The sequence below is a fragment of the Chelonoidis abingdonii genome, chromosome 7 (genome assembly GCF_003597395.2).
Source record: "Chelonoidis abingdonii isolate Lonesome George chromosome 7, CheloAbing_2.0, whole genome shotgun sequence".
NCBI classification, from domain to species: Eukaryota; Metazoa; Chordata; order Testudines; family Testudinidae; genus Chelonoidis; species Chelonoidis abingdonii.
In genome coordinates, this window is record NC_133775.1 from 90,106,200 (window position 1) to 90,127,801 (window position 21,602).

A 21,602-nucleotide genomic window follows, 5' to 3' on the forward strand; every position below is an offset into this window, starting at 1 on the left:
TGTGGGCAGTTCATACACTCTTAAGTATTACAGATGTCTATCAGTATTTTACTAACATGAATTTAGTGCAATATTTCATTTGCTAAAATAAATTACATGAAAACCTAAATAACACTGAAGGTCTGCTTAAAAAAGAAAAAAAGTAAGGAGTACAACTGTATAAGCAAAAGTGGGTAACAAATTTATATGTGTCTGGCTGGCATGATCCCTGTCTGGCAAGCAATATATTTTGTGCATTCAGACACCATAGTTGTACCTGTATATTAGATATTCAATTGGGCCCTCAGTCTGACAGTCATAATAATAATCCTTTGTCCTCGTCTAGTGCTCCTCATCTCAAATACTTTGCAAACTCTAAAGCATCTTCACAGTATTGCTGAGACTGGGTTATGGAAACCTTCTGGTGTGTTATGTTTGATTTAGAACCTCAGCCTATACACCCTCATGCACATGAATAACTTTATCCAGGCGAGCAGACCCCTTGAAACTAATGGAACCACTCCAATGTGTAAAGATACTCCAATCCCTGAGCATTTGTAGGATCAGGCACTTATATTGTACAGGCCTCATCATTTTCTGGCTGTCAAGCGCCGAGTCCCTTAGTTGTGGGATAAATAACAAATAGTCACAATGATTAAAAATAATAAATCAAATTAATTATGAAGAGTAAGTCTTCTGGGTTGAGGTGAGATGTGGAGGAGGCAGCTGTGTGGACTGTGCTATGAGACACAGAGGTTACCCTGGCGGTTGCCTGCACCTTTGAGCTTTGGAGTGGGGGAAAGAGGTGAAGTGAGAGGGAGGAGGATTACCCCTCCTAGGGCTCTCTGTCTTGAAGGGGGAGTTACTTCGGCCTCCCCTGTGGTTCCTGACACAGGTGTAGACAGGGGCAGGCCGCCTTTAGGACGTGCGGGGCCCAATTCAAATAGTTTCAACAGGGCCCTGGCAGGGATGACAAAAAAAAAACAACACAAAAAACACGCAGGGCTTGTACTCACCAGGCGGTGCTCCAAGTCTTTGGCGGCACTTCGGCGGCGGGTCCTTCACTCGCTGCAGGTCATCAGCGGCACTGAATGACCCGCCGCCGAAGTCCCAGAGCAAGCGAAGGACCCACCGCCGAAGTGCCGTGGAAGACCCGGAGCGCCACCAGGTGCGTAAAAATTAAAAAGGTGCCTCTAGCCAGGGAAGGGATTCTCACTGGGCGCAGGGCCCTCCTAGGCATAGGGCCCAATTCAGGGGAATTGGTGGAACTGGCCTAAAGCCAGCTCTGGGTAGGGGGTTAGCCCAGGCTGTCACCTGGTCTGTACCACGTAGGGGTGCGTGTACTACGTTGGGGCACTTGGAGGCTTCTGCCAGTGGTGGGAACAGAGACGGGGTTATGGTAACCCCAGGCTCAGGGGTGTTGGCCCCAGGGCTATGGGCTGGGCAGGCCAGCGAGCGGCCAAGGAAACCCTCCCCGAGGCGGGTGCGTGGGGAGGCGGGCCAGGCGCAGCGCCGGGGCTGGAGGAGGAGGAGGAGGAGGCGGGCCCAGGCGCGGCGCAGCGCTGCGGGGCTGGGCGGCCAGGGAGGCAGGCGGCAGGCGGGGGCTTCGCAGCCATCGCGCCTGCCCGGCCGGTGGCGGAGCTCGGGCGGGGAGCTGCGGGTCTACGGGCCGGGCGGGCCCCATGGGCGGGTGTGTGGGCTCCCATCACGACTCCTCGGGCAGCCTCAACGAGAACTCGGACGGCACCGGAGGTGAGAGGGGGCCGGGGGGGACTGCGCGGGGTTCCCCGTTCCCCAGCCCAGGGACCCCCTGGACACCGCGGCACTCGGGCCTGAGGGGCTCCCCTGGGGGCCTCGCTATGCATCACCGCCCCTCTGGGGCCGCTCGCCCCCTGCCCCGGCCCTCCATCCCCTCCCCCGCTATTCAGGGAGGGGAGCCTGGCCCAGCCCTCTCAGCGCACCCCAGGGGTACAGTCCCCTCCCCCCCAGGTGCCCCGATGCCTCTCCCCGCCCGCCCCTCCGGGGGCATCCCCTGGGCGAGCCTCGCCCCCTGCGCGTTCACTGCAACTTTCCCGAAGTCAGCTGCTCGGCTCCCGGCAGGTAGGGGCGTGGGGAGAAAGCAGCCCTAGTCCCCGGCCCAGGCCGCGCACTCACTCTGCCTGGTCTCGGCGCCGTAGCTCCCTAGGAACCGCGGGATCTTTTAAAAAGGCCCCTCGGCTGCCCAGTTCTGCAGGGTTGAAAAGGGCTTTGGGAGTGGTCCAGCTGGACCTAATCCCCTTTCCCCTGCCTTGCTGGGAGGCCATCCCTGAGAACTTACCGAGGGTTTTCAAATATGTGCAGCTAAAAATAATAGAAATGAAACATTTTTGTCAGTGTTAAAAAAAAAATCAGTTCTTCTCTCCTCTCCATACAAAGCCATAATTAGCCTAAAAGCCAATACCAGACACTAGAAACTCTTCTTGATAACGTGTGTCACTTCAGTGGAGATCATGCTGCACTCAAAGCAGTGGGCTGATCAGAGTGCTGCCTTGCATTTTATTTAACTTGCATAGGTTTTTATCCTATAAAGTAATGTTTGCACTCCATTTTCTGTCTGGGACTTACCCCCGTTGTTTCAGTACATAGAAAATAATTAAGCTGTTGGATTATCTCCTGATTACTTTGCCTTTCTCCGTTTTCTCCGCTTTCCATCTCCGCTAAAAGATGGATGTTTCCCCCTCCCTTGTTTAAATTATTGGTATTAAATATTCCCTTTAGTAAAATTAAGTGCTGAAGCAGTGTGTTTTATCTATCATGTTAGCTACATATCTGTTTAAAGGGGGGGAGGAGAGAGAATGCTGCAATGGAAATAGTCTCTGTTCTTAACTACTTCGCATTTATTTTGTAGGAAAATATAGAAATATGACCTATTAGGTCACCTAAATCATCTCCCTGCCACTGCAACTTTGTTCTTGATGCTGTACTATGCATTGCTTTGTTTGGTCTTCTTTCAAATGACCCAAGTGATGGAGCATTTTTAGCAGCACTGTTGTTTTATATATATTGCGTAAAATATAAAAAGTACAGATCTTAAAACAACTTTTTGAAGCAGCTGCCTGCTCATTTCAGTGGCTCTTTGAGCCATGTGTGTATCTTAAATAAACCCCTACTGTTTTTTTTAAAACTGTGTAAGATTTAGTGTCACAATTCCCATTAAAGTAAAAGGGAATTCGGTAGCTTTTTCCAAATCAACTTTTTTCAGACTTTAGGAGGAAGTGAATAAACTAACAAATTTTTCAATACCAAACTAGCTGTGACCAGTTAACAAAGAATAGTAGAGTTTTCAGGAGGATGTGAGGACAGGTTCGTGTTGAAAGCCAAACAAGAACATTTACAACAAAAAGCTGTCTTATAGCTTTTAATACTATTTACAGGGGGCCTGGATTTTTCAGCGCATCCATGCAATGTCAGCCATTGTTTAGTGCATTATGAAGTGAGACAAGGTTGCAGAAACAGCCTTGACTCTGAATTGTCTCACTTTTATCTCACCTTTGATATCTAGTGGGTTAGATACAGTATCAACAAGATATGTTATAATTCTTCAGCAGAGAGTGTAATGCCATATCATTGGACTCTCAATAGTAGTGTGTGAGGCAGGCAATTTCAATGGAATTGGTAAAGTTTAGTATCCCAGATTTAGCTGGTAAGGACTTGCTTCTGCTTGAGGTTACACAGCATGCATCGTGTATTTTGGGGCAAGTAGCCTATTGTGCATGGGTGCGTTAGCACAGCAACTGAATTTTCCAAGCCTACAATTGCAAACCACATATTGGAGGGCAGGCTCAGACTCTAAGGATTGTGCACTCTGAGTCTGTTTCATGTAAATGATCTGATATTTCAGTTGAACTATATGGGACTGAATGAAAATATATTTATAAACTACCTACTACTGTGTGTGTATTACCCTATTTTGAAATGTTAACCTGTTTTTTTTAAGGTAGCTATAGTTAAGCTGAAAGTGCATCAAAATATGTTTTTAATATACCATAGTTTATCAGTCAAGATGTCAAAGACCAACTTTTCTGACTCTTGGATCTAAAACATTATAAAATGATTGTGGTAAATCTGACTCTTGGTGTCTCAAGAGAATTTGACTTGAGACATCTGACACCGAACTGGCCAAAGCAGTAGAGCATATAATATAAGGAACAATCCTACATTAGAAGGGGGCTGGGCTAAATCATCTAGTAGGTCATTTCTGTCTCTAATTTCAGTTTCTGTGATCTAGTACAGTGTTATACACCTTTCAGCCTGTTGCAAGTGACTAGGGCCATATCATAAACTCCAGGAAAATAGTTTAGAACCAAAACTTCAGTGTTAAATGCTGGGTTGCCAGTGTCTGAAATGATGATGCAGCAGAGTCCCATGGCACCTTATAGACTAATAGATGTATATGTCTATTAGTCTATAAGGTGCCACAGGACTCTCTGCTGCTTTTACAGATCCAGACTAACACGGCTACCCCTCTGATACTTGAAATGATGATGATAACTCTTTGTTGCAAAGCTTTATACTTTCTCCTGAAGAAAGGAACAGTTGCTTCATGAACTAATATTACTAGTGATGAGACTGGTTAACCATGATGATAACATGCTTGATCCTGAAGGACTCTCAGAGCCAGATCTTGATCTCAGTTGCACCAGTCTGAATCTATAATAATTCCAAAGAAGATGATGAAATTTTGTTGGATTAAATCAGCGTAACTCAGATCAGAAACATCTCCTCCTGTAGTTTCATGAGTTCTTCAAGCAGTCACTAGCACTTTATATATCCATTGCTGCTCAGTGAAGTTGCTAAAATGGCTTGATCAAATACAGTTTTCTCTTCTGATTTGCTGTAGAGCAATTAGCATACTTCAAGGTCAGCAAGATATTTAAATTAGCTGGTCCTTAGAGTAGATTCATTAAGACGTGTGCGCGTCTACACAATCAGCTGGCCAGAAATATTGGCACATGTCTTTGTCATAAGTTATTCTGGAGTGCAGACTTGAGGCCCACTCCTGCTCCATTGACTTCAATAGGAGGAGCAGGCTCTTACTTAACAAAAATATCTGGTCATCAGCTGTGCCCATCCTACTGGAAGAGGAACGGTTTCCCCAGGCTAGCTCCAGCTTTTCAATTATTAGTACTTTTTTATAGTACTGTAGTGTTATACAATACTTTATAACAGATTAAAACAAGCGTAAACAAAATTGCTGCTCCAAAATGCTTACTGTGTAAAAGCCAGCAGAGGTAAAAGAGTGATATATGGTTATTATCATAGTCGGTCTTTGTGGAATGGGGGATTTCCAGGAGAAATGTGAAAGAAGAAAAGAAGGCTGATTGATGTATACTAATCAGGACAATACTTCATAAAAACCCATCAATTGATGTTCTCAGATTTCTCTTCGATATGCTTTGTTAAAGATTATGGTGAGCTTTTACAACCCTGGGCAATGTGGGTTGGTGAGAAATTTCTCATCCCTAGCCACTCCATACTACAGGTTATTTGATCTGTTCAGATGAGCTGTCTTCAAATACATGGATCTGGGGTTAAATAATGGAGGGCTTTACATTTTTGTGTCTGCTGTTAGGGTTTCTAAAGATCTGCACCAAATTATGTTCAGTTTGGTTCACCATTACATAAACATTTAGAAGAATTCTTCTTGCCAAAATGCTACATCTGGGTCCCATCCCCTCATGGAAGCTATTTATTTTACTCCTATCCTTTGAAATTAATTCCCTTTTCATTTTCTTCTGGTAAGTCTGTTAAAATCTTTTCTGTTAGGCATTGTGCAATGTTAGTTTGTCTTGCCTTTCTTTTGTCTGCAGAGTTCAGCAAGATAGTTATTTGTATAGAGTGAAGAGAAGGCAACAGATCCAACTTCTTGAAATATGGGCACCACAAGTCATTACAGATGAAGTCTTTGGGCTGCAGCTGTCTCTGCTGCTGTTCTCTTTCTGACATGATGTTAGCCTGCCCATTGGAGTTCTTGTCTTCTCCACTGGGAGAGAGAACTCCAGTAGTTGTGTTTTGACCTTTGTTGTCTCTCTTGTTGCCTCCAACTTGTGGTGACAACAGGAACAAATAGAAGCAGGTGATTGCATCTCAACTGACGCACTGGGATAGCTGGTTGTTCTGAGTGCAAATTCTTACTGCAGTGCTTAATATGATACCATTGGGCCGAAAGCACTGGAAGGCCAATTACAGCCCTTGGTCTAAACTTTGTCCAACTATAGAAAAAAACATTTTAAAATATCTTTATTGGATGGTAGTGTAGCATTGCAGTGAGCACTTCTGTTTTGAGGTGACAATAAGTGCTTTCATAATAAGAACAAGAGTACTTGTGGCACCTTAGAGACTAACAAATTTATTTCAGCTCAAGCTGTAGCTCACGAAAGCTCATGGTGAAATAAATTTGTTAATCTCTAAGGTGCTACAAGTACTCCTGTTCTTTTTGCGGATACAGATTAACACGCCTGCTACTCTGAATGCTTTCATAATGTTTGTTGAAGACTGACTATGGGAGTTCGCATATTGAGTAGTCAGAGGTTTGTTTCTCACAGTCTGACCAATGCAGTAGCTCCAACCATGGCTAGCTTAGATTTTTTTAAAAAGGTCTGTTGACTGAAAGGTCAGTAGCTTTTTGGTACACACTCTTTATATCAGAACCCAGGCAAAGGGTCCTCTACTTCCATATAATGTAATCTGGCTTGTTTTAGTTTATTTTAAGCCTTAAACTAGTGTATGCCAGTACATAGTACATTTGTTTTCTATTGCTATCTAAGAAAAGAGTGCTTACTTCATCGTTCTCTACACTGTGTACCAGTGTAGAGATGGTCTTGAATTCACAGCTGACGTATACTGTTGGCTTTCATCATACTTTTTGGTATGTCATTTTCTTTGTGAATTTTGTGAAAATATAGTTAAAAGTTTTATTTTTAAAAAGCTACATAGTAAGAAAAGTTTAAACATGAAATGACAGTTTTATAATTTGCCCTAGATCTATCATAAGAATGTTGTGGAAACTGTACAACAGTCAGTATGTCAGAGATTTGTACCAAAATCGGTCTAACATTTCTTGTTCTGATAGCCTAGAACTCCTGATTTCCAGGGGTGCTGAGCATCCACACAACACCAGTAGAAACCAAGGGCATCTGCAGTTGCTTGCACAGCACTTCTGAAATCAGTCTCAAAACATTTTTCTTTTGAAGTATAAGTATCATTTTAACAAACTAATGGGCCAGATTAGGTTTATGTAGTTGCTTCAGTATCACTTCAGTCTTGTTTCACCAACTGAAATAAGATGTCATCTCTTCTGTCAATAGAAGCAGACTAATTAATGCAACCGTTCTTTTAATTTGCTTGTTTGCATCGTTCCCCTCCCCAAGCAATTGTTGAGTTCAGTTACTGATTGGAGTATAGAAATAAACAAATGCTTGATTACTCTATTTGGGGTTTCCAATGCTGCATGCAGCAAAATCCTCCACCTCTGAATATTAAGTAAATATAATAAATGAAACATTAGTGGTGCTTTAAAGATTTATGACTATAGTCGATATGGAGCGAAGGTATCACAATTAGTATTCTGTTCCTGTGAATTTTTTCAAAGGGAGATCCCTTTTTATTACAGCAAAGAATATTTTTTTCCTTCATGGTAATGCTGAGTAGTATTTTGGGTCACAAGTTGCAACACAATTCATGTAGTTAAGGAGAACTCCACCAGTATAGTGCTCCAAACATCCTAGTAAAGTGGTAATAGCTCAAGTCTTGCTCAGGTAATTTAGCTAAGAAAAATTATATGGACCATACAATAATTCCTTTTGCCAGAAAGATTTTTTTTTTTTTTTAGGAAGGTGAAATGCTGCATGTTGGAAGTTAGTGGTTTGAGTACTTGTGAAATGTTTCCCAAGAAATAAAAATCTGATTTCAAAAGTAAACTGAGTCACTTCCCACAAATTTTTTTTGCAAGTGGAAAATTGGTTCTAGATAGCTAAAGCTGATCTGGCATTGTAGTTTAAAATCAAGCTTCCAAAAATTCCTTTCATCTACTGTCCTTGTTTTAAATGAAATAATTGAAAAAAAACAAAAACCCTACCCTTAAGCAGTATTTGCTTCTTATAAGCAAAGGATTGAAGTACTTGAGAGATCTTATGTATAAAAGAATTCCCAGTCTCTCTCGTGAACTCATCATACATTGTGTATAAAAAGTCAGTTACGTTCTTAAGCAATTGTTTTTCATTTACTATCTCTACTTCCATAAAACTCACTCGTTTGATGTAATGGCTTAAGTTTTCTCTTAATTACTTTGTAGGATGACTGTTTTGCAACCTATGAAGACCTGCTATATAAAGCCACAAATTAATTGTTCACCGAAGTTGCATGTCCCCAAGTTGCTGTCTTGTCAGATTCAGGATGGGTATATCTACACTGTTTTAAAACCTGGGCAGTAAGTCTCAGAGCCCAAGTCTGTAGACTTGAGCTCACGCTGTGGCTCTAAAAACAGCAGTGTAGATGTTTCAGCTCAGGCTCTGAAGCCCATGGAGGTGAACGTCTGCACTGCTGCTGTTAGTGCCATTGCACAAGCCTGAGTCTGTAGATTCAGACTGAGACTCACTGCTGCAGTTTTAAAACAGCATAAACATAGCCAATAACTTCTTGAGCATGACCTGACGCAATACTCTTTCCTCCTGCAGTGAGTTGTTGCCTGATCTGTAGGTTGCATATTAGTTACATTGATTCTTTAGTAATCCCCAATCAACACTCTGTGGTTTGGCAGGGTCTCATCAGGAGATCAGGCCTAGAGTTATTAGAATTATTATTAATGTGGGAACCCTGGTGTGCACAGGAGCAACACTCACACTGAAGAAAAACCTTTTGAATTTGCAGTAGTTTTTATTAAAAGCACAGATGCTCCAACCCAAACAAGTAGGTAAATATACTACAGAATTGTCCATACATCCAGCATTGGAGCAATCATACACTCTCGTCATCCTTGTGGAGACTAGAATTGATGGTCCACAAAGATCTTATCACATATCTGGCATGCCAAAAGATCCCAACTGCTTAGGTCATGGTTTAGGTTATTGTAGGGTGAGTGGCCCTGGTGAATATTCATAAGGATGTCTAGCCTCTTTGGTCCATAACTAAATTTCCTCACCTTGATAATGTTGGGGTATTCTCATACTATAGGTTAATATATTAGTTACCTTAAACTTATTAGCATAGAGATCAGTGGTTACTAAGGCAATCTTGCAGTTCAACTTCTGCTGGTGTTCCTATACTAAAATAACCAAACTTGCATTAATTGGTATTTTGTGGTTACCTGTCAGCAGTTTAGTCATATTTACCACAGAATTCTGTCTTATGCTGTCTTGTGATTTAAGGTTGTTCCTGGTTAAACTACTTATGCAAAAGCTTTATAAGTCTTATATCCATATGTTGAGCTATTGTCTTACCAGGTCAGGTCTGTAGGCTTCATGCATTACTGCTTTATACCTATATCTTATCATGCAAATCTCTGTTATAGGCTCTAGAGGCACCCCCAGTACTCTTCTGTTCTTCTTAGCTTTTTCCAAGCATTACTTAGAATGAAACTGGATGTAGAGGTTGGTTTCATGGCTAATATTAAGACCCTGGCAGAGGACTCCTAAAAGGGGCTGGATAAGATGGCAGTGTCTCTCCTCCAAGACTGAGAAGATCTTTCCACTTTGGTGGTGGGGGAGGAATGTTTGTGACAGAAGAGAGCTGTCTCCCAACAGCCAAAGGTTTTCAGGAGGGCCTTCACATTTATCAGATATATATACTAGAAGGATGTGTATATTTGAGAGAACTCTTGATTCATCCTCATCTCGGGGGGAGGGAAAGCAAATTATGTGCTAGTATCATTTGATTAAATGCTTTCCAATACTGCTAAACAGCAGCTATCAGTTTGACATTTTAAAATCAGCAAGTCCAGGTAACTTTTATCCCAGTTTTTTAAAAGAGCTGGTTGAGGAGCTCTCTGACCATTCATGTTAATTTCAGTAACTCTTGGAATGCTGGGGTAGTTCCAGAGGACTAGAAGAAAGCTACTATGGCACTGTTTAAAAATGGAAAATGGGATGACCCAGGTAGCCCTAGGCCTGTCAGACTGACATCAATCTCAGGCAAAATAATGAAGCAGCTGATAACTGGTTTCCTTTTCTAAAGAATTAAAGGAGAATAATATAATGCCAATCTACATGGGTTTATGCAAAATAGGTCTTGTCTAACTAACCTGATATGTTTTTATGAGAACTGATTTGTTGATAAAGGTAATAGTGTTCATGTAGTATACTTACAGAAGTGTAAGGCATTTGACTTAGTAGCACACAACAGCTTCATTAAGAAACTAGAACAATACAAAATCAACATGGCACATAGTGAATGGATTAAAAACTAGTTAAATGATAGGTCTCAAAATGTAATTATAACCAGGGTAACATGGAAAAATAGATGTTTCAAGTGGGATCTTGCAGGGATTAGTTCTTTGGCCTACGTTGCTTAATATTTTTTATCAATAATTTTGTGGAAAAATCCCATATGATCATTACTGAGTAATTTGCAGATGACTCAAATTGGGCGATTGGTAGATAATGAAAAGGACTGGTCACTGATACAGAGCAGTCTGGATTGCTTGGTAAGCTGACCACAAATTAATTTGTATTTTAGTATAGCCAAATATAAAGTTAATCATCTAGGAACAAAGAATGCAGGCCATTCCTACAGGATAGGGCAGGGATTGGCAACCTTTCAGAAGTGGTGTGCCAATTCACTGTAATTTAAAGTTTCCCGTGCCTTAACATTTGGCGAAGGTCTCTCTCTCTGTCTATTATATAAACTATTGTTGTGTTTAAAGTAAATAAGATTTAAAAAATATTTAACAAGCTTCATTTAAATTAAAATTAAAATGCAAATCTTATCAATGTAGCGTGATCCTTGCCTGGGATCCTTGTCTGGGGTTCCAGCCACCAACCCCGCTCAGCCCGCTACCGGTCTAGGGTTCCATTTACTCAGCCGGCAGTGGTTGAGGAGACCGGTAGCAGACTGAGCAGGGCCGGCGGGGGGCTGAGTGGCTCAGTCTGCTGCCAGTCTCGGGTGCCAGTAGCACATAGCCTGCTGCCAGTCTGGGGTTCCGGCTGCTGGTTCCTTGCCAGTTGGGGTCCCAGCCACTGGCCCCACTCAGCCTCTTGCCGGCCTCGGTGAGCAGAACCCCAGGCCAGTAGAGGGCTGAGGGGGGCTGGGACCCTGGCTGGCAATGGGGCAGCAGCTGGAACCCCAGAGCAGTGCGTGCCATCAAAAATCGGCTTGCGTGCCACCTTTGGCATGTGTGCTGCAGGTTGCTGACCCCTGGGATAGGGGATTCTATTCTGGGAAGCAGTGAGTCTGAAAAAGACTTTGGGGCCATGATGGATAATCAGTTGAATATGAGCTTCCGGTGCAACAGTGTGGCCAAAAGGGCTAATGTAATCCTTGGATGTGTAAACAAAGAAATAATTCAATAGGAGTAGGGACATTACGTTACCTCTGTATTTAGTTCTGGTGCGACCACTACTGGAGTATGATGTCCAGTTCTGGTGTCCACAAATCAAGGAGGTTGTTGATAAATTGGAGAGGGTTCGGACAAGAGCCCTTAGAATCATTCAAGGATTGGAATAGATACCTTCTGGTGAAAGACTTAAGAAGCTTGATCTAATTAGCTTATCAAAAAGAAAGTTATGCGGTGGCTTGATCACAATCTAAACATCTACAGGAGGAACAGAAATTTGATCATGAGGGTTCTTCAGTCTAGTAGAGAAAGACAGAACAAGATCAAATGTCTAGAACTTGAAGCTAGATGAATTCAGACTAAAAATAAGACAACTTTTTAAATAAGTATTGGACTATTTTAGCAAAGGTTGTAGTGGATTCTCCATCACTGGAGATTTTTAAATCAAGATTGGATGTTTTTCTAAAATATGTTCTATCTCAAGCATGGCTATTGGGCTTGAAACAGGAATTAATACAATGAAAGCCTATGCCCTCTATTATGCAGGTCAGACTAGTCAATCACTATGATTTCTTCTGGCCTTAAAAACCTATTTATCTTTCCTGTCTGCTGGCAAGTGGCTAGGATGTAATTCAAGACCTGAAAGATTTATACTGTGACTTTTCTCCAATTGTAGCAATCCTGTATTTCTGTTAATGGGAGCTGAATTAGTGACATTTGGAAAAGCTAAATTTCATAAATACATGCTGATTAAAATGGAACTCCATATTGGACTCCAAACTCCTGATCCCTACATTATAGGAATAGAGTTGCTGAACTTTTAATATAATCTTAATTGATAGCTTATTATTTTTGGACACTATAGCTATGAATTTTCACATGCCGAAAGTCTGCTGACCAGAGTTACAGGTTACTTTATGTATATATGTGGCTTTTAAAGTAGTCTTTGTTTTGTATACCAAAAATATAAGATTTTTATTTACTTACAATGATAGTGATAAGCATTTGGCATTTATATTGTGACTTTGCAGACAGAGATTTGGCACAGCTGGTGAATCTGCTTGTCAGGAGCTAACACACAGGGACTGTTCAGCTAAATTCTCTGTGGAATTGGCTGTACCACAGCAGCAGATTTTCATAGTGGTTAGATATTGTCACATGACATCACTCTGCATAAGAACCCAGTGAACAAGGGAGTCCTCAGAATTACCCTAACTCTAAAGCAAAAGGGTGTGAAATGACCCACTGCATGAGCACAAGGAAGGAAAAAACCTAGAGTCACTGACTCCACTACTTCTGCCTAGAATGGTTCTTGAATGAGACATTTAAACTGTAGCAGGAGACCTGGAAGAGTGAGGAATCTGCTCGCTCTCTCTGTTACCTGGCTGAAACCTAAGACGAAGAGAAGGAAAGTTACTTTCTCTGTCCGAGACAGTAGACCTATAAAATGCTTTTTGTTCCTTTTCGTCGTCGTTCTGTCTCAAATACCAAAAAAAGTGTCATCAAATCATCATTGACGTTTCATTGTCAGTTCCCAAAAATCAGCATGTGCAGCAATTAAGGTTTCAAGAACAGCTTTAACTCTTAAACTTTGCAAAGCCTCTATTTTTTGGACTGTGCTTTAAAATGCACTGTGTAGTTTGATACTTGACTGCCTTGAACTGTATACAATAAAATATTCAGGAGGTCTGATGTGGTCAACTTAATGTTGCAGCTGGAACATTAACTTTGCATTTCCTGATTTTTGCTAACCATAGACCTGATCCTGCAGCCATTACTCACTTTAGTCCTCATTTATTCCTGACTTCAGTGGGACTACTACTGCTCAAGTGAGTAATGGCTCACGGATGTGGCTGTGCAAGCTGAATGACACATTTTGCTTTTAATTTCTTGGTTTTCTTAAACATACCTAAGGCAGCATGAACACGTATATTGCTCCAAATGCTGAAGAGATGAACTTTTTACTTTCTAAGGCCTTGTCTACATGAAAGGGAAAAGTCAATCTAAGATACGCCATTTGAGTTATGTGAATAGTGGTAACTCAAATCAACGTAGCTTAAATCTATTTACCGTGGGGTCCACACTGTGTGACAGGAGATGCTGTCCCATCGACACCTCTTACTCTTCTCGATCAGGTGGAGTACAGAAGTCAACAGGAGAGCGATCGGCAGTCAATTTAGCGGGTCTTCACTAGACCCGCTAAATTGACCCCTGAGGCATCGATCGCCATTGTGTTGATCCTCCAGTAGGTATAGACCAGCCCTAGTGAGCTAAGTACCCTAATGCCCTGAAATCTTAGAGTAGTGGGAAGTTTTGAGGCGCTGTAAATTCTGAATGCAGGTGCCGAAACAGCTAATTACATATGCCAGCACGGGTGCATTTATTAATTTACTTGAACTGTTTTAAGACCTTATGGCCTTTTAAAGGCTGTTTACAGCAGAAACTGCACACAAAGTGCAAACACTGACTGAACAAAACTTTCTACTGCACATGTGTAGTAGCTAACTTTCAGTTCATATTTTTTTTCCAGAATTGAGAGTGGAATGGCTGACTTCTCAATGAGAGCCTACCAGCAAAACTTCAAATTGTGGCTGTTTTGAAGTTATCTATGTGAGGGCCATGGCAGTTTTTTAAAGGGTTAAAGTGTAAATTTTTCTTTCTCTTCTATTAAAGTCTAATATGACCAAGAATTTTGATGAAGCTTTTAAAAAACAAAAACAAAAAGCAAACAAAAAAAAAAAAAACCAAATTCCTGCTATGCTGAAATTTCCATACTTGGTAATTTGCCTCAAAAGATGATTTTTTTTAAAAAAAGGAATAACTGCACAATGAAGTTTAGCCCTACACGTTGCCTGCTATAATAAGATGATTATCAGAGAACTAAATAAGGTAAAAAAGTTTACAGAATGAATAAGTGAATACAGCCAGTAGCAGAGAATTTTTGTAATGGAGCAGATATTATCATGGGAGTTAAAGCAGAGAATCCTCTACGCAAAGACTGGAATTTGAAAACGTCATTTGCAAGATTACTCTGTAAAAAGGAAAAGTTTTATTAAAGGATGGAGGGGGAGAGACAGAGCGAAAGAACGAACATGAACTGTCCTCTGGTTTCCCACAGTTTTAAGTGTGAGAGAAGGCAGGTTTTCAAATAACAATAACAGAGGAGAGCTTGGGCTTCTCTCAATTAGAAGGTTTTCAGGAAAAAAGTACCTGAGGTTAAACTGTTGATAGCCTATGATACAATGTTGTGTATAGTGTGGAATGATGCCATGCAATCTTAATAAATAGGAGAACATTGAGCTATGATGTATCTGTTGGATCTACTATTATTGGCACTTAGAACTATTATTTATAGAGAAATTGATAGTTTGGCCAATATATTAATAGGAAGAATTTTTTTCACCTTTACGCAGTAAGGAGGTGCCTATCCTCTGAGAATACTCTCAAGGATAAAATTGTGTCAGGATTAGGGTGCAGTAGTACAGTACAGGCACCTCTTTTAGAAAGTTTGTTACCTCTGTATATTTAAAATAGAACCACAAAGCTAAATATCTGGCACACGTACTGTGAGCTGAGGGCGCTCTAGATTCTGTTTGCCAGAAGCTGGGAATGAGCAACAGGATGGGTCACTTGATGATTACCTGTTCTGTTCATTCCCTCTGGGGCATCTGGCACTGGCCACTGTTGGAAGACAGGATACTGGGTTAGAGGGACCTTTGGTCTGACCCAGTAGGGTCATTCTTATCCTCTTATGAAAGAGAATCATTTGTCACTTTTTTTTGGCTGAAGAACTGCCATCCTCTTAAGTTGTCTGTGTGAGTAAGGGCTGGTCTACACTACGGGATAAAATCGATTTTAGATACGCAGTTTCAGCTACGTGAATAACGTAGCTGAAGTCGAATATCTAAAATCGATTTACTCACCCGTCTTCACCGCGCGGGATCGATGTCCGCGGCTCGCCATGTCGATTCCGGAACTCAGTTGGGGTTGGTGGAGTTCCGGAATCGATATAAGTGCGCTCAGGGATCGATATATCCCGTCTAGATTAGACGCGATATATCGATCCCAGAGCAATCGATTTTAACGCGCCGATACGGCGCGTAGTCTAGACGTACCCTAAATATAGTTTCTTTTAAAAGAGTGTGCCTGTGAATTAGTGGAGTGTACCAGCAGTGGGTGAATAACATCATACCAACTGATTTGGATTCATCAACATCCCAATACCTACACAAACAAATGAGTCCTTTAGAAGACTGGGAATTCCTGGATAATGGCCCTCTAGTGAGGAGGTAAATTATTTACAATGAAAATTGCTAATCCACACACCTTATATTTCTTCCATAAAGTACTTCTTGGAAAAGGCAAAAAATGTTGCATAAGTCTGGTACACCGGACTTCATAATTCTTACAAAATATTTTCAAGTGCATTTACTTGTACATAATTAAGTATAATTAAACCACAAATGTCAAACTAAATGAACAAAACATTTTGATGCAGCATCCGTGATAATTGGATTCCATTGAAGTCAGTGGGACTACTCATGTTCATCTTTGCAGGGTCAGTATCTTGCTCACTGTTACAATAAGAGTCCATAATACCAGGGTTAGTAAGATTCTACTGTGAATACAGAGTCACTTTCAGCTAAGCTGAAAAGGGAAAATGTAAGAGATGACTACTCACATATTTGAAGCCTGTTTTAAGATTTTTAACATGTACTTTTATAGACTGCTACCATAGGTGGAGTCTCCAGTTCTAGTAATCATGGCCCCCAAGTCCCCCATCTCTCTCGACATTTTAAAAACAGGCCCATATTGAGCTGTTGCTCACCCTGACCCACCACTTTAACAAGTGACTTAGTACGAAGGTTAGTCTGACCTTTAATTCGTGTTCATCTCCATTATGTTGTCCTCATATGCTGTCCTTTTTTCCTTTAAGCATTTCCTTTCTGCATGTTCCCTGTCTCTCATCCTTAATTCTTTGTGCTATTACTACCCTTTCTTGAGATCTCTTCAGCTAATATGGAACCTTCTTATGCCAACCTTTGGTTCTGTGCCCTATTAGGGATGTCATCAGAACTTCCTGCTCACCTTAATAATAAAAACAATTTTTTGTACTGTATATCAGATTCATTAGATAGATTATATGTGCTGGACAGGTAATTGAATGATAGACTTGCAGGTCCCAGCTGTGCTCTGGCATTTTGGAGAGAAAAAAAACCAAAAAACAGCTGCTGCTTTTTTTAGTGCAAACTGTCAAATATCTATTAAAACAACACTTATGTAAAATGCTGTAACGTATATTATTTGTGAGTGCCATCTCTAAGGTTTTTGCCTTGTTTTGCTTCATAAAATACACAGCAGTATTTGGTGAAGTAAAGCTGTGAGAGGGCTTCAAAGGAATGCATATTTCTACAAATACAGAGAATAGCATGGTAACAAATTTGCCAACTTAGAGTAGGTTCTGTAATGTGCTTATCGCTGTCGGATTTATCAGTGTTCACCAATGCTGTGTAATGAATATTTTATTTTTGTAAATTGTGTCCTATTCAGTTCTTGTTTCAGATATATACCTCTCCATGTTGCTGTCCAAATACAAAACTAATTCTGTATCCAGAACAGTTCAAAGATGGCAGTACTAAAGTTGAGTATGTGTTGTACACGACTACTTGATTACCTAAGTCCACATGCTCTAAACTGGTCACATGTTGTACACGCTTGTACTGATGGTACATACGCAGCATTCCATAGGTCTCCTAGTCCAACTGAAACAGACAAATCCATTCATTGTACCTGTCCCAAATGCTTTGAGTGCTGCGTTGTAGTCAAAACTTAAGCATGGTCTTTAAAAATAACTGAAGCTCGCTCTTTGGTTTTGAATGAAATGCCTTCAGGCTAGAGAGGGAGGGAAGGCAAATTGCAATCTTGCAGCTGTTCTGGCAATTGAATCACTTTGGCATTTGTAGAGACAGAGAAAGAATATTAAAATTTGATAATGCATGGAAATACTAAGAAATGAGTGCACTTTAGATCCAAATAAGCCTCTAACTTTTATAAACGCTCTCTATACATTAGACACTTTAGAAGACCACTTTTTTCTTAAGTGCTGCATGATTCGTAAAATAACAAAAGGATTATTTTTCTATTGAAGACAAATGAATGATATTTCCCATTTGGGGAGTTAATGCCCGTATCTAAATGAATTGATTCCTTGCAAAACCTCTTTTCTGCTTTCTTAAAAACAAACTTTGAGAGTGATGTTGCCAAGATCTCTCTCTCAGAAGAGAAGGCATTATATGAATAATTCTTGCATCCATCAGCATCCAAATCCAGTATTTTAATATCTCCTTATTGCTCTTTCTTATAAAAGGAACAATTTCTTAAATGTACGTTCCAGAGATGGCTTGTGGGAGGGGGCTCAGAATTTTGAAAGGCCTTTTTTCTTCCTGTGGAGTTATCATATTGTGGTTACTTTGAAGATTCTATCCTATTTATCTTAGGCCTGGTCTACACTATGCTTTTAAACCGAATTTAGCAGCATTAAACCGATTTAACCCTGCACCTGTCCACACAATGAGGCCTTTATATCGCTATAAGGGCTCTTTAAACCGGGTTCCTGTACTCCTCCCGACGAGAGGAGTAGTGCCTGAAATCGGGAATTGTTTACCGATGTCAGATAGGGGTAGTTGGCCCGCAAATCGACGATATTGGCTCTGGGTGGTTATCCCACAGCTGCACCTCTGTGACCGCTATGAGAAAAGCCATCTGAAACTCGGCTGCACCTGGCAGGTAGACAGGAAAAGCCCTGGCGACTTTGATTTCATTTCCTAGTTTGAGTCAATTGGGGGCCTCACACAGTACAATGACCACACAGAGCTCATCAGCACAGGTAACAGTGCAGTCTCCTGAGAATTGAAAAGAGCTCCAGCATGATCACACGGGAGGGTACTGGCATCTGATCGCGTATATGGGAGAGATTTTCTCTAACAGAACTCCGTTCCGAAAGACGAAGAAACATTTGAAAAAATTTCCAGGCCATGATGCAGAGAGGCACACAGGGACTCAGTACAGTGCCGTTTGAAGTTAGGAGCTCAGACAAGCCTACCAGAAAATCAAAGAACAAATGGCAAGGTCTTGGGGCAGGGACAAAACATAGCCGCTTCTACCACCGAGCTGCATTGCAATTCTAGGGGGGTCCACCACCAAGTACCCCACCCTGTCTGTGGATTCCATAGGTTAGGGTGGTAATCTCAGCTGGCTGAGGATTCGCAGAACGGGGAAGATGAAGAGGAGACGAGCTTGCACAAGAGCCACACAGCACTCCGTTCTCCCCAAACAGCCAGTGTGCTTTTTCTCATTCGTTGACGATGTTCCCCAGCCCTCCCAAGCCACTGTCTCAGACCATGTAAGCCATGGAAGCGAACCTCTGGTGAGTGTACCTTTTGTAAATATAAACATAGTCTAAAGCAAGGTGTTTTAATAATTAATTTGCCCTGAGGACTTGAGATGCATTCGCGGCCAGTACGTTTATGGAAAAAGTCTGTTAACGTGTCTGGGGATGGAGCGGAAATCCTCCAGGGAATCTCCCATGAGCTTCCTGAGGTATCCAAAAGTCTTGGTTTCTGGGCAGGGCAGCCTTATTCCGTTCGCTCCATGGTAGACACTTGACCACCGCCATGCATTGTAGCAAGTAATCTGGTATCTTTGCATGACAAAGCCTAGCTGCGTATGTCCCGGTAATTGCTGGCATCAGCAACATCGTTCTTTTATCTCACTGTGTTATTCCTCAGAGAGAGTGATATTGTTCATGTATAACCTGGTTAAATTACAGGAATTTAATTAAGGGGACAGAGATGGCCATTCCTACTGGGCTGTTTGCCTGTGGCTGAAAAGAAATCCTTCCCTTGCAGTTTAGCAAGCGGGGGAGGGGGAAGTGATTACTCTGAGCTTTTTCGCATTTGGCTAGCCTAGCAAGGATCTTCCCTGCCAGCAGCCCACGCGGTGGGGAGGGCGGTAAAGCGATCATCCCAGAGGAACTGGATAAGGGGTGGTTTCTGCTGCTGCATGTTAACAGGAAAGAAGCAGCGACTGAATGGGATTTGCTTGGTATTTGGAAAGGGGGCACTGTGTATATGAAGGGCTGCAGAAGCCGAAAGACATGGCTTACCATCCACATGCAAGCTGAATTCCTGCTGTCCGACCTGCATCTGTGATCTGTACAGCAAAGCCACAGAGGCACTCATATTAAGATGCAAAATGCGACCTTGTAGTGGAAAAACACACGTGCTATTAAGTGGAATATGTTGTTCACGTGAAGGTATAGCCATTGTTCTGTTAAAATGTATCTTTAAATTACTCTCTCCTTTTTTCCCTCCTATGCAGCCTCAAATTTTTCAAGGCCTCGCCTACTCCATCCCAATGGCTTATCCCAGATAAGGCAGGGAAAAGGACACGAGATGAAATGCTTCTCAGAAATCCATGGAAGTGACCGGCAATGAAAGAGCTCTCATCTGAATGAGTGGAAGGACGTGGTATTCAAATTACGGAAAGATGCCAAGTGAACAGTTGAGGACAGGAGGGAGCTCAAGTGAAGGTGGCAGCAGGACAGACAGAGGTAGGCAGGAAGATCAGCGGGTGAGCGGGATGCAACTCTGGGGCTGCTGCGTGATCAAAACTGACTCCTCCGACGTTGCCTGTTGGCAGCTTCAGAATGGGAAGCAGGATCACAGAGTGCCTCTGCAGCCCCTGTTAACCCACCCTCACCTATGTGTCCATATCCTCCTAACCCAACATTAAGAACGCGTGGGGAAGGCTTCGTGCAACCCAACCCACTCCACCCCTACGTGGACAGCCCCAACCAAAGGCTGTCATTACTTTTAAAAATTTTTAGTGCCTTTTCCTTCCCTCCTATCCTCCTTCCAAACCATGCCCGTGCCTACCTTGGTGCAGTTCTCTTCCCTTCTTTTTATAATGAATTAATAAAGAATACATGGTTTTTAAATGATAGTGACTTTATTCTCCTTAAGCAACTGTAATCAAATGGGGAACGTGTGTTGCTTAGAGGAATGATTCAATCAAGGGGGCGGTCATCAAGCAGAAGCAAACACAGCAGTCAGACTGTACCTTGGTCCATTGATTGAAACTCGTTTTCAAGCTTCTACTAGAGATGCGCACCGCTTCCTGTGTGCTCTTCTTAATGGACCCTGGTTCTGGCTGTGCATAAGTGCAGAGCCAGGTGATTTGCCTTCAAGCCTTCCCACCCCGCCATAAAGGTCTCCCCTTACCTCTCTCAGAGCTTGTGGAGCACACAGCCAAGCAGCAAATAACAACGGACATTGGTCTGGTGAGGTCTGAGCAGTAGTAATGTGTGCCACCGCGCCTTTTAACGGCCCATGCATATTCTACCACCATTCTGCACTTTGCTCAGCTTGCTAGTTGAACAGCTCACTAACTATATCCAGGCTGCCTGTGTATGGCTTCATGAGCACAGCATCAAGGGAGGGCTGGATCCCCTGGATAACTGCAGGCCTGTCACATCCCAACTGATTGTTTTCTGGTCTGGGAAGTAATTTCCCTTGCTGGAGCAGTTTAAACAGAAGTAGTGTCTGAAGCACGAAGCGTTATAACCCTCCAGCCGTCCCACGTGGATGTGGTGAAATGTCCCTTATGATCCACCAGTGCTTGCAGCAGCATTGAAAAAGTACCCTTGCGGGGTTATGTACTGGGTGCCCTTTGGTTGCTCTGGTGCCCAAGATAGGGATAGGGTTCCATCTATCGCGCCCACCACAGTTTAGGGAATCCCATTGCCAGCAAAAGCCATCTACTATAACCTTGCACAATTTCCCCAGGAAGTCACTACCTTGCGTAGCAGAGCTTAATGATTCTTTGGCTACTTAGCATCACAGCAGCCCCACGAGTAGATTTGCCCGACTTCAAATTGATTCCCAACTGACAGGAGCTGTCTGGCGTTAGCAAGCTTCCAGGGAGCTATTGCACTCGGCTTCTCAGCTGTGAGGGCTCTCTCATCTATGGTATCTGACGTTTCAGGGCAGGCGGAAAGCAAGTCATAAGTTCCATGAAAGTGCCTTATGCATGCACA

At 42.2% G+C, this 21,602-nt stretch overlaps 1 protein-coding gene across 2 annotated transcripts in view; it reads left to right on the forward strand.

Annotated features, from left to right (window-relative positions):
* The first annotated feature begins 1,604 nt into the window (after positions 1 to 1,604).
* UBTD2 (ubiquitin domain containing 2) overlaps positions 1,605 to 21,602 on the forward strand; it is a 120,616-nt gene continuing 100,618 nt past the window's right edge. Inside the window, exon 1 of one of the 2 annotated variants that reach the window (XM_032801455.2) lies at positions 1,605 to 1,731. In XM_032801455.2, coding sequence (XP_032657346.1) covers positions 1,662 to 1,731 — 70 coding nt within the window. In that variant the 5' untranslated portion in view covers positions 1,605 to 1,661. The remainder of the gene's footprint in view (positions 1,732 to 21,602) is intronic. The other variant, XM_032801459.2, reaches the window with a different exon arrangement.